Raw genomic sequence first — 13,631 nt, forward strand, 5'->3', positions numbered from 1 at the left:
ATGGCAGCAGAGAACGGAGGAGCAAAGCCCCTTCTCCTTTCTTCTGCACCCTCCTGAGAACAGAACGCACCAGTTCAGAGACCAAACTATTGCAAAACAACAGCATTTCATGCTTTAATGCAAGCCACGGTTCTAGAAGCTGCACAGACCGAGCAGGGACACGGTTTTCCTCCCAGAGAACTGATACATTCATCTCAGCAATGTGCGTAGGGGGTTCAGGGTCCCCTTCAGCCCCTCCGTCCGTTTGACTTCTCTGGATTGCCCAGCGCTCCGGGCCGCGCCTCTGCCCGCACTTGGAGCTGGGACAGCCCACCGCGGGGAGAGGGAGAGGAAGGGACCGATTTGGAAAGATAGCGAGGAGGAGGAGGAGGAGGAGGAGGAGAGGAAACCCAGCCCACACTTTGCCTTCCTGCTGCCTCCTTCTAAAACCTGCAGACTCCTCCAGTCCTTCCCAGCTCCTGGAGTTCCCCCAGCCCTGCTCAGGACTACGAGGTACGGCCAGAGCCCCGCTCCTTCCCCCCCCCTCCCCGTGACACTCAGCCCCGACCACCGCCGTGCGATGCCTTTGGGGACCCCTCCTGCCTCTTTTCTCGCTTTGCTTTGCAGCATCTCAGCTCTTAAACTGTCGCTCAGTTTCACAGCCAGACCCCCGGCTTTGGTGTCACCTGGCCACCCCTAATTACCCGACCTTTCTCCCCTCTGGGCTGTGGGTTATTTCCCTACCGAGGTCAGGACACACAGAATATCCCGAGTTGGAAGGGGCCCATAAGAATAACCGACCTGCAGCAAATCGGCCCCAGCGTGCGCAGTCCGGGCTGAGGCAGCGATGTTACTCACCGGGATATCTGGGGGGACGAACAAAAGAGCTCTCGGCTTTATCTCAGTGCGGCCGCTCTCGTTTTCTCCTGCGAAAACAACAAAACGAGACACTCAGCTTTGTGTTCCGAGCAGATTTCAAAACCTTTCCAGGTCCTGCTGGCTGCTTAGCTCCAGCTGCTCAACTGTCGGAGGGAGAGGCGGGGGAGGAAGGACAAAGCTCTTTTCTTTTTTGGCTTAGCTTTGATGGCTTGGAATCAGTCAGCCTCAACCCCCGTCCAGGCAGAAGAGCCCAGGGCTCTCTTCCTTTAAAGGCAGCAGCCGACCTCTGGGTGCGGTGACGTTCAGCCTTAAACTCGGTTCTTTGTGCCCCCGACGGAGCGCACCGAGCGGGACGGGAGCTCAGCTCCCAGCACAGAGAAACGCAGCGCTTTCGAGCTGCGGTGAAATCGGGGGCACCGGGGAGGTGAGCGAAGCACCGGGCGCTCGGAACAGCCCGAAACGCTCCGCCATCCCCTCCAAGGACAACAATAAACCGCGGCAGCCCGACAGGGTGGGCCGGATGGGTTTTACGTGGAAATTAAAAGCTGTCGCGTAGTGCGCAGCTGCTGCAGCCCGGCTATTGTCTGCCACATCGGCAGGAGCCGGGATGCGGGCGGTGATGGGAGGGGGAAGAGCAGAAATAAACTTTTCAAGCTTTCTGCAAGCCCCTCCTTCCTCAGCCCTCTGCTCTTCCATGACTCAGCCCCAGAGGAATGTCGGCTCCCATGGAAACTCCTCCTGGGTCCGCTGCTCGGATGGATGTCGGGGCTGTTATCGCCGCAGCGGCTGTGGCAGGGCGAGCCCGGGGAATGCTTTGAAGATGGTTCGCATTTTTGCAGCGTATTTAGCGGGGTGTTGGGGGGGGGTTCTTTGCTTTCTGCTTTGTGGAGCTGCGCATCAGTGAGAGATCAGCTTTCCGTGCTCCCCGGGAGCCGGAGGGACCCGCTTGCACCTGGCGCGGCACTCCAGCAAAAGGAGAAGCTCAGGCAGGACAGCCAAAAGCTGCATTGCTTCCTCTTCCCAAGTGCAGCCTGCAAGGGGCTCATCTGTGCTCTTCTCTTGGTGCTGCTTTGACTGGATGCAATTTGCAACAAGGCAAGCTGTGACAGCTTCAGGCCAGCACACAGCTGCGCTGGCACGAGGGCTCTCACCCTGATAGAAGTGAGCTCTGTAAAGATCTGCTGCATTTATAAATGCAGTCGCAGCACCTCAATAACTGTTTGCAAGGTTTATGGGCTAATAGTGCAGCAGTGGGTGGCTGTGCCTTCAGTGACTGCATGGGGAGATGTGGTGGGGAGGATGTTTGTAAGCATGTACATGGGCTGGAGGGAATTTCTCTTGGCCCTGCGAGCCCACAGTGTGTGAGGGGACCCTCTGCAGTGGGCCTGGGGTCCTTGCCTGTCCTGTGCCTCAGGGAGGAGCTGTCAAAGTGGCCAGGAGGAGGCTCCTCCCCACGCTAACGTGGCATCCCGTGGGGCTTATGCAACCCTGGCCATGGTCAGTGCCACATGGACCAGGTTCCTCCATCCCCTGTCCTCCTCCACCCACAGAAGCACTCTGGTGGGATGGGAGGAGACATCTAGGACTGAGCAGACCCATCAAGAGGCATTTATGGGAGCCACAAGAACGTGTTTACACAGCAGCTGGGAGATGAAGGCCTCACTTAGGATGCAAGTAGGGTCAAGTGTTGTCTGGGCCATGGGGACGATCCACTGTGACCTCCCCCTTGCTCCCCACGTAAAACCCAGTCAGAGCAGAAGGAATATTGCTCCACAGCCCCTGCATGCAGCTCTGAGCTCATCACGGTTCCAGCTACCAGGGAGCAGCCTCTCTGCTGTGCCAATGCCACACCTGCGCCAGCCCTCAAGTGCCATCATTGGCACAGAACACTTTCTGCCTGGCATATTCCCTATGCCCAGGAGGTTCTGGCTTCTTAGAAAGCACTGCCTCCCATTGGTACCTGTTGGCTGGTAGCATCCTCTTGGATAGCAGAACCATGGCAGGCCCACAGGGAGGGACGCATTGACTCGCACAGTGAGCCGTGCTTTTCTGCCAGAGCAACGTCAAAGGCTCCTGTGCTGTTATTTCAGGAGTTCTGGCCATCAGATATTCAGGAAAGGCTGCGCCCTTGCAAAACAGTCAGGGTCTCACAAATACTGCAACGTCCTCTGTGTGCAGCCTCTGACTCCAGGAAGATGTTGTTTTTCAAATAAACTTGTTTTCCTATCTCTGGCATGGGACGGCTTGGCAAGTTGTTTGCTCAGACTCCTTCATGCTCCTTCTTCCTCCAAACACAACACCGGCAGCTCCAGCTGTCTGCTGGCTCCTAGCAAGCATGTAATTCCCTGACCCCGGTTCACTGCGTGCCCAGACTTTGAAACTCAGTGCTTTAGGAGCTTGGGGAAATGATCTGAGAGGGCCTTGGTCTGGGTTGGGTTCTTCTTCCACGTGCACATGCCATGGCCTCTCCTCCGGGCTGGGCTCTGCCCACAGGGCATCACTGAACCTCAGAGCACCTTCCAAGGCAAACAAGCCCCTTGGGAGAAGCCCAGAAGCAGCCCTTACAAGCCAGGGGACGGCAGCAGGGGAGGAAATGGCCACATTCAGTACTTTTCCACCTCCTCTCCCAAAAACCACCTCACCAGGAGGGCAGAGCCAGCCATTTCAGACAGGTCCAGGCAGGGCCCTCAACAGCCTATTAAGCAAATAAAGACAGAGGGCTGCCCCCAGCCACATCCACACAGGGGGAGTAAAGGGAGCCACAGCAGGAGAACTGACTTCAGTGGTGGTGGAAGCATCACCTCAGTGGACAGAAGGAGCAGGTATCCCACCGGGGAGCATGGGATGCTGCTGGCATATCCAGCACCCAGCTGAGGGGCTCCATCCTGCCAAACAGGAAGCAGGGAGCACACAGGGTGAGCTCACAGCTGCAGCTCTCCTCCCAGATCACATCGTAGCACTCCAAGCCAGTTTGGGACCTTCAGACCTGAGCATGAAAGAGAGAAAGCATAGCAGAAACTCCAGCATTTGGGGTGCTAGAGATGGATGCCTGATCCCTGCCACCCCTACAGAGTCCAAGTGGGAAGCATTTTTCTAAGAGATTTAATCTTCAAGCAGCCTGCCCCTCTGTTCCCTCTTGCCTTCCTCCACTTTCTTTGAATGACAAACAAAATCATGGAGACTTTCACTGCCTGTTCTTGGGGCTCTCAGCAGGGGCTTTTAGCTTTCTTTTTTTTGGTCTGAAATAATTCCTGTGAGGGAAAGGTGAACAGCTATCTTTGTGCAATTCTTCTAATGCATCCTGGAGAGTGATGAAAGTCTAAACCCTCACCTTCTCACTTTGCAAAATAAAAAGAATTTGTCTTGGAAACAGTATTTGGCCTGAGGTTTCAGACAGAAAAGCCAGCATGTGGAGCTGCAGGATTAACCAGACAAGGCAGGAAATAGAGCAAGCACCCTTCTCTGCATGTCTTACTGCCAGCCGTGAGCTCAGCATGGAGCTGAGAGGCACAGGGAGCTCCAGTGCCCTCATTGCTCATCCCTCCTCTTCCTCTCCTTTATTCAGGGTTTGCTGAAAGATGAGAGCCTGGATTTTCTTCCTCCTCTGCCTGGCAGGCAAAGCCCTGGCAGCTCCGGTGAGTAATGGAGCCTCCCTCCCTGCTGCACCTAACAGGGATGTATGCGACTCCCGATGCATCCAACGGGGATTCTCTTTTACAATGAATAAAACTGGGACCCCGCTCCCACCACGGGAAGGACAGAGCAGCTTCATGCTCTCCTATAGTCCCCAAAGGATGGGGGAGGTAGAAATCCAAAGGTGACCTTGCCACCTGCCCCAGGGTGTGACCACCTTGGGATCATTGTCCCCCAAAACCCCCAGCTCATGGTCCTTTTTCCCTGCAGCAAGAGGCTCTGCCTGATGAGACGGAGGTGATTGAAGACCTCACCACAGAGGTAGGTGACTGCACTTCCCCCATCACCCATCCCTCATGGCACACAGTGCCCTGGGAAGAGCAAAAGGCTTGGAAAGCTTTCCTTGGGGTGCTCTCCCTTGTGCTGTGGAAATTCTCCATAGTGGAAATGAGCGATGTTTCTCAGGTTTCTTCCTCCAGGTATCAATGTTTGCCTGGAAGAAGTTCTTGCATCAGCTCTTCCAAAGCATCTCTAAAGCACAGGGCAGTGGGGGCTGTGCACACCCCATGGACACAATGCCATCTTTTGCAGGAGCCTGTAGGGGCCAACCCTGTCCAGGTGGAGGTGGGAGAGTTTGAGGAGCCTACAGAAGATGTAGAGGAGATCGTCGCAGAGAGTGAGTCACTCTTCCCATGCCCCACAGCTTTTGCCCTCTAGCAAGTGGAGATGCCATCCCTTCCTGGGATAGGAGACACACAGTCACTCCAAAGAAGCCCAGGAAAAGCCCAAAGGATAGGATCTGTTTCCTAAGGGAGAGCACAGGCCAGGTTCTGACATCACTCCTGGTTTGTCCCAGATCCCTGCCAGAACCATCACTGCAAGCACGGCAAGGTGTGCGAGGTGGACGACAACAACTCACCCATGTGTGTGTGCCAGGACCCCTCCAGCTGCCCAGCCACCTCCGGTGTCTTTGAGAAGGTGAGGGCAAGAAGTTGGGTGATGAGTGGGAGCAGGGAGGGACACCCCAAGGGGCACAGCTGGCTCCAGAGGTGGCAGGTCCCCTTGTCCACCCCAAGGAAGAAGTCGTGCCTCTTCTGGAGGCTCTCACACAGCACCTCCCCATCCTGTGCAGGTCTGCGGCACCGACAACAAGACCTATGACTCCTCCTGCCACTTCTTTGCCACCAAGTGCACCTTGGAGGGAACCAAGAAGGGACACAAGCTGCACCTGGACTACATTGGGCCCTGCAAATGTAAGTGGGATCCTTGCCTTAGTCAAAAGGACGGCTAACCTGAGCGCAGCCCCTTAGACCAGGGTTTAAGCAGAAGTCCACGTGGGTTCAGGGAGAGGGAGGGAGGATGCTGACCGCTGTATGTGGCTTCCAGTCATCCCTGCCTGCCTGGACACTGAGCTGACAGAGTTCCCCCTGCGCATGCGGGACTGGCTGAAGAATGTGCTGATCACCCTGTATGAGCGTGATGAGGACAACAACCTGCTGACTGAGAAGCAGAAGCTCAAGGTGAGAGCTTGGGGAGGGAACCTAGGAGCTCACCCTACCAACAGAGCCCAGGGGCACACCTGTGCACCAGAACCACTGCATCGTTCCCAAACACCGAACTAAACCCTGCAACTTTCTCCATGCACCCAGAGAACTCTCCCTCAAAATGCTGGCACCCCACGTGCAGCCCCACTGACGAATGCCCCCCATCTCCCCTACAACAGGTGAAGAAGATCCACGAGAATGAGAAGCGCCTGGAGGCCGGTGACCACAGCGTGGAGCTGCTGGCCCGCGACTTTGAGAAGAACTACAACATGTACATCTTCCCCGTGCACTGGCAGTTTGGGCAGCTGGACCAGCACCCCATCGATGGGTGAGCATTGGCAGAGTAGGATGGGCACTTGGCACCTCTCCCTGCCCAAGGTGGTTTGGTGGCAGCAGGAGTTAGAGCAAGCTGGAGGCGTGACAAGAGTATGATGGAGAACAAGAGCTGAGCACATCTGGCAAGGGCTGGGGTGAAGCTGGGGAAGAGGCAGCCTCACCCAGAGCTGCCAACAGCTCTGCTGCAGAAAGAGGGTCCTGCTGCTCCCACCTCTCTTTGGTGGAGTTTCAGCATTCTCAGATTTACTGCTGGGTGACAGTTCCCTAAAACACCTCCACCCAAAGACCACAGGGATAATTTCAACAGCTGAAAGAGCAGCTGCTGGCTTAGCTGTGAGCTGGACATGTGTCTGGGAGCAATTGCACACACAGCCTCATGGAGGGAGCAGCCAGTGAGCACCTCCATCACAGGCTCTTTAATGACTAGCACAGCTGGCTGCATAACCAGACACACATCCATGACAGCTCAGTAGTGGATGCTGGGAGGGCACTGGCAGAATCACAGAATGACCAGGGTTGGAAGGGACCTCAACGAATCTCCAACCCCCCTGCCACATACAGGGGCACCAACCTCCCCATTTAATACTAGACCAGGCTGCCCAGAGCCCCATCCAACCTGGCCTAGAACACCTCTAGGAGTTCAAAACAAAGTGAGGGCTGGGGTCCTGCTCTGGCTCCCACAGCCAGCAGCAAGATGCTGACAGTATGGGACCTTGGCAGGTACCTGTCCCACACTGAGCTGGCCCCGCTCCGTGCCCCGCTCATCCCCATGGAGCACTGCACCACCCGCTTCTTTGAGGCCTGCGACTTGGACAACGACAAGTACATCGCCCTGGAGGAATGGGCCAGCTGCTTTGGCATTAAGGAGCGTAAGTACCTGCCTGCAGACCCCTTCTAAAAGCCCCCATTGGGATGAAGCAACGGTTCCTGGGAGTGGAACGCAGGGGAGAAGTGGGGGTGCAGGAGTGACCCCTGCAGGGCAGCACTGTCCTCTAACTTCAATTCTCTCTTTTCCTTCCACAGAGGACATAGACAAGGATCTGGTGATCTAAAGCCCCAGCTTCCTCCTCTCTACTGCCAACTTTGTCTTGTTTTAACCTTCCCACTTCCTTCGGTTTTTGAATCGCTTTTTTGTTTTGTTTTCCCTGGGAACAAGGTGCTAATATAGGTCTAAACGTATGTAGTATGGGTGCTAAGAGAAATAACAGTCCTTCATAGCTAACCTGTTACCACTAGATTACCCACCAGCTACTTCCACCTGCTCTCACTCTCCTCTCTCTCTCTCTCTCTCTCTCTCTCTCTCTCCAATGTGTCTTCACAATTGACCAACCCTGTTCCTGTCCTAAATATCTGCTCCATCTCTGTATCCGCTCTCAGACCGACTCCTGTTAACTCCTGACTAACAGCACAGACTGCCCACAGGGAAGGCAGAGTCAGAAGATGTGGGAAATGGGGCTTTCTGAGCAGAGCTGCAGGTGACATTGTGGCCACCCGGCTCATGGTATGGGGAGGAAGGCACAGAAAGGCAGGATGTCATTTTGCTTTTTGGTCCCCTTTCCCCCCCCATAAGTTTCATTCCCAGGGCTTGAATTTAACAATCACTAGGCACCAAAACAAAGGGCTAATCCAAGAAACAAGTGGGGAAGCACACAAAAAATAATGAAGAAAAAAAAACAACAAATGAAACGAATACATCCCATCCTGTAAAACCCCCTTGAAAAATAAAGGTTTGAAAGTGCTTCATGCTTTACCATTACTCACCAGTTGTACTGCAGTTGTGTTCTGTAAGGTGCGATGCGGTGCAGACGTGGGTGCTGGTGGCTGGCCTGGCTCTTGTGGTTCTGCTGCAGCTGAGATAAGGCACTCAGCTGTCCCACATCACGGTGTCCTCAGGCACATCCCACCTCTGCTTTGGTCATCCTTAAATCCCAGCCTTGTTCTTCCAGGGGAGCTGCCTGTGCCACACACACACACACTGTGCACTGTTTGCTCTTGATGAGGATTTGTGTGTTGAAGGATGGGTGGGAAGGGAGAAAGTATTTGGATTTTGCTTTATGGAAAGAGTTCTGGTGGGAGTGAATGGGTGGTTAAGTGTTACAGGCTGAGAACTCTTTCTGAACTCTGAATGTTCCCTGTGCCTTATATTATTACATTTCTGCCACAGTGTGAGCAACCCAATGAGTCTCTGTAATAAAAAAGTACTGATTTGAAACACTGATGCAGAATGAGCTTGCAGTGTTCCTCTGTTTCTTCCCATCCCAAATTGGGAGGAGGGCAGCACATGGATCCCACAGAAACAACGCTTCCACAAATCTCAGGTTTGACCTCCAGGACTCCAAAGATGCTGAATATTCAGGGTCTTCATCAAGATAGCAATAGGACAAAAGGGAATGGCCTTAAGCTGTGCTAGGAGAGATTCAGGTTGGATATTAGGAGAAATGTCTTCCCAGAAAGATGGGTGATGCAGTGGCACAGCTGCCCGGGAGATGTTTGAGAACTGTGGAGATGTGGCACTGAGGGATGCCATCAGTGGGCATGGTGGGATGGACTGAGGATCTTAGGAGTCTTTTCCATCCTGTGAAATCAATCCATTCTGTGATTTGGAATACCTATGAAGAATGGCCGGTTCCCTCAACCATCTCCAAGAAGTCATCAATGTGAAAATTACATTCTGGGGAGGAAGATGGGCTCAGTGCCACGCTTTATGCCAGGGCTGAGAAGAACTGCACGGACTGCGGCAGACTGGAGGGAGCTTTGCAGAGTGCAACGTTAACAGAGGACTTTGGGAGGCGCTAAGTAATTGCCGAATAGTTGTGCCTGGGATAAGCGACACTCCTGCTGGGAAAAGTGAAGCGTAATGATGGGAAACCTAAACAGATTCTCCTACAAACTGATGTGCCAGCTGCCGGGAAAAGTGAAAAGGCACAACAGTAGAAAAAAAAACATTGGCAATTGCACAGGCTAAAAATATTCATATGGCAAAGAGTTAGGCCATGACATCCCCGTGCATCTCATCCCTTAGCACAACGCACTCAGACAGGTGCTGTAGGATCAGCATGCAGGTGGGGATGGCTGCCTGCTCAGCCAGGAGCTCCTCCTGCTCCACCAAGATGCAGCTGCACTCCTTCCAGCCACAGCTCTCATGCAACAGAAGGCATCCCAGCCAGCTGGGTAAGTCAGCAGCTCCATCAGCAAAACCAGTTATCACAGCTCAAGGAGAAGAAAGGATCCATCTCCAAGGCTGTGTTCCATCTCAGGGGATGATGCTCATGTCCCAGCAGTTTGGCAGAGCCCAAAGGATCCAACTCAGCACAGCTGTCCTGGCTGCAAGGCAGCATCAAAGCCACCACAGAAGGTTGCAGCAGGGCAGCTCTTAACCCTTAGAAGCTCACAGCCTGAAGTATCAGGTTGCTGGAATTTCACTGCCTTGGTGCAAACGCCTTACCTGGGGTTAAATCAGGACTTGAGGAATAAACTGGCCTTTTTAAACTTGCAGACCCAGACGGTGGATGAGAACAGCCATCTCCCTGTTACAGCTGAAACTGAGCCTTTCAGAGCCTGCTCAGCAGTAAAGGAACACAGCTGTACTTTCCACGTGGAAATTCTCCCTGTGGTTAGTGCTGACTGAGGACATGGCTTGCAAACACAGGAAAAAAAGAGAACAGAAAAATAACGTCAAGCTCTGGATCCGAAGGCAGCATGACACAAGCACCATCTGGCTCAAGTGCTGCTGAGCACTCACAGGCAGAGCTCATTCACTTCATGGGTTGGTTGCAGTCCTCAGGGCAGTGCCACAGAGCAGTGCACTGAGCATCCTCCTGCCTGCATTCATCAGAGAGGATGGGAGGGGAGTAACAGCTGTGCTTCCAGCAGAAAGAATGCATGAGGAAAGCCTCTCAGACCTGGAGGGGGAGTGCCTGACTCTCTCCCTCAAATTTCTGGATCTACTGGTTAGTTATTGCTTGATTCAATGGGGCATTGAAGCTCAAAGATGTTTTGTTCCTCCAAGCTCAGAGCAGACAGAGGCAGGACACAAGTGTGGACAGGAGCTGGGTTAATGCTGCCTCCCAGCTGCTCAGGTGCAAAGCAGTGGCACAGCAGGTAATTATTTGTGTAGGGGATTACAGTGTCTGCACTGACCACACAGAATCACAGAATCATTAAGGCTGGAAAGATCATAAGTCCAACAATCCACCTGCCACCAGCACTGCCCACTGAGCACATCCCTCAGTGCCACATCTCCACATTCCTCGAACACCTCCAGGCACGGTGATCCATCACCTCTCTGGGCAGCTGTGCCACTGCCCAACCACTCACTCAGAGAAGTTACACACTGTTTTATTTCATGGCCTCCCACAGATCTCATGGCCACTTCTCAATGAAACCCACCTTCCTTCAGCTTTAGTGTTGCACATCCAACAATCACAGAAACTCTGATTCAGTGTTTCTGCAGAAATGACTTGCCCCAGGCCACATCTTTATGTGCATTCCCTACATTTTTTTTTAATTTCGTATTCCTTTTGATCACTGCTTCAATTGGACCAGAGCGACTATGCAGATCTCGTTATTTCTTGCCTGAACATCTCACTGATCACCTTTGCTGCCCAGGTTCAGGAGCTTTGTTGCTATTGGGTTTGGGGCCAAAATTCCCCACATGCTATGCCAAGCCTTCCTCAGTGCTCGTGTCCCCACATGAGTAACACTGGCCTGCAAGCACCTGAGCTGGACACTGATGGAGGCTGTGGTAACCTCTTTACTTTTGCCACAACCTCTCTCCCTGAAGCATCTGCTGCTGGGTGCAGAGATGGGTCAAGGCAGGCTTTGGTCCTGCCATCATCCTAGATGAATTACACCACAATCATGGACTGGCTGCCTGGGCTTGAGCAGAGTATCCTGTGGGATTCCTCATTTCCTCTTGGTCACGGTGCTCCAATGAAATCCTCACTGTATCACATCAGGTGGTCTTTCACTACCTGGGATCCGGCTGCAGGATGAAGCCCCAGTGCAGATTTTCATGCCCTTCAAACAGCTGTTCCTTATCCTAAGCACTACCCACACGCAGGTGAGCCTCTACCCTGTTCCACAGGAACACTTCCTCTTCCTGTACAGCTATTCAGAGCACACACTGGATGCTGGAGCATGTTACTTGCATGCCTTGTTTGCATCCCGCTCCTCAAGCCAGCAGCTGGCATTTGATGAGCTGTCTGTGGCAGGAAGAAACATGCTGCAATAATCAGAGGGCAAATCTGGAGGACTACAGTTCACCCCTCAGAGGCAGATGCCCACATCCCTCACACATTAACCATAACACAGGGCCTGTGCATTCAAATGCTCTCAAACCAGTGCTGGCAAACTTCTTCCCTGGCTGTGGAAGCTCACTTTCCTGGAGATCCTGGCACATTGCTGGCAAGCTGGAAGGAGCATCAAGATAATATCCCCACCTCAGTAGTGCAAAGAATGAATGAGATTTGGAGGAGAAGCCCAAGCCCCTCTCCTCAGCTGCCTCTCTGCCTAAAAACTGGCAGGGTGAAAGTGCCCTGCACATGTTTCACACCTGAAAACCTGGTTACCGAGCAGCTCTGCTGCCCCAGTGTCACTATGCTCAGCCCACAGCACAGCACCTAGCCCTTCTCCTTCTCCCTTCACTCCAGACCTCATCACCGTCAGCCCAAGCAGCTGCAGTGCCACAGCAGGAAGTCCCTGGCTGATGGAACCAGCATCTTTGGGATGGGTCATCCACCCAAGAATGATGAGTCCTGGCTTAACAAGCCAGATGTTGGATGGGAAGGAACTCTTCTGGGGTTCCCACTGCTGGGATAGCCAGGTTGCCTTCCTCACCATCGCGGGGTGCAAGCACTCAGCTCCAGGCTCTGTTAATGGCTCCCTTTTTCCTCTGCACTGGAGCCTTCCTTTCTTTTTGCCTCCAGCCGTACCTTTAACATGTGTGGGCAAACCCAGGCTCCTGAACGCAATTCAGTTCATGGCAAAGGTGTCAGGGCATGTTCTGCTCTGAGAGGAGGAATGGTTGAATTGCTGGGGAATGGCCAGCCTTGAGCTGCCAGGGCTGAGAAGCCTGGCTTCCCAGTTGGTCGATCTTGGGAGCTCCTAAGCTAACCCAAGGAGGAATGGGTTGGCAGATGGACAGGGGCAAGACCCCCTCTGCAAAGGGCTCCTTCCACAAGGGTGCCAAAGGATCTGAGGGAAGAAAAAAAATGAATGAATTTCCCCCTGCTTTGGCTTCCCTTCTGCCAGTGCTTTTCAAAGTCTTCTTTCCTTCTAGGAGGAAGATCAAAAAAATCTTTCCCTTTTGTGCAGACAACAGAAACCACATGGCAGAACCATACTTAGCACACTTGTGCACACACACACACACACGTGGGTTCCTGGTTTACCTGCCAAGTTTCCTCTCCTCCTAAGTTGTTCCACACCCTCCACGGGCTCAGCCCATCCTTGCACAGCCCCCTTTGGTCCCAGTCACTGTTACACCATACTAAAGCTGGGTCCAGACAGCTGTGAATCCTCCCACCACTCTGATGGAGGGCAGCAGTCAGAGTCCTCAACCCAAGCCACAAGCCTGCAGGTTGGCCCTGCTGCCAGCCACAGCTGGTGCCTAGCTCTGTGCATCCTTGCTTTGCCTCTGCTCCCCTCCAGCCTGATATAAGCTGATTGCCCAGGGTCGGGGAGGGCAGCTGGCCCTGGACCACATAGGGCTGCAGCCTCAAGCTCTTCTGAGTTCGACACCCAACTCCCATACCCATTTCTCTGCGTATCTACTGTGAGCCCACACACCTTCCCAGGAAGTGCTGCAGGGCATTTTTCTGCTTCTTTCTGCTGGAGCTTCCAGCCTCCCCCATATCTCCAGATCTGAATCACCAGGGACGGGCCATGGCCAGCAGCCATCCAACACAGGTACCCCATCTTGGGAGTGACACTAGTGCTAAACCAGAGCCTCCACTTCCCACCTCTTTGGCACCTTTAGGCCATCTCTTCTCACTGATTCCACACTCTTCCACTTTTGAAGGTTTCCAGCGCTCCTGACCCTGGTGAAGAGCCCTTCCAGCACAGACAGGTGATCATTGACCAAGATCTACATTCTTCCATTTATTTACTTTCCTATCCACCTACAAGTAGCCAGACTTCAGCACTCTGAACAATCAGCCCCTTGGCATTCCTGGAGACTCATCTACAGTGATAATCAGCACAGATGCCCTCAGCAGGTTTGAACTGTATGTGGAAGTGAGTGCTGATTTCTTGGTGGGA

The 13,631-nt window shown here is 53.5% G+C and overlaps 1 protein-coding gene across 3 annotated transcripts in view; it reads left to right on the forward strand.

The window, feature by feature from the left end:
- Nucleotides 1-316: 316 nt before the first annotated feature.
- LOC125699990 (SPARC) overlaps nt 317-13,631 on the forward strand; it is a 123,152-nt gene continuing 109,837 nt past the window's right edge. For 2 of the 3 annotated variants that reach the window (XM_048960091.1, XM_048960092.1), the window contains exons 1-6: nt 317-492; nt 4,424-4,493; nt 4,762-4,812; nt 5,083-5,167; nt 5,348-5,469; nt 5,624-5,744. In XM_048960091.1, the coding sequence (XP_048816048.1) occupies nt 4,437-4,493; nt 4,762-4,812; nt 5,083-5,167; nt 5,348-5,469; nt 5,624-5,744 (436 nt within the window). In that variant the 5' untranslated portion in view covers nt 317-492; nt 4,424-4,436. Of the gene's footprint in view, nt 493-4,423; nt 4,494-4,761; nt 4,813-5,082; nt 5,168-5,347; nt 5,470-5,623; nt 5,745-5,877; nt 6,012-6,214; nt 6,364-7,091; nt 7,241-7,394; nt 8,128-13,631 lie in introns of those variants that run through there. The other variant, XM_048960095.1, reaches the window with a different exon arrangement.

Source organism: Lagopus muta, chromosome 14 (assembly GCF_023343835.1).
Source record: "Lagopus muta isolate bLagMut1 chromosome 14, bLagMut1 primary, whole genome shotgun sequence".
NCBI classification, from domain to species: Eukaryota; Metazoa; Chordata; class Aves; order Galliformes; family Phasianidae; genus Lagopus; species Lagopus muta.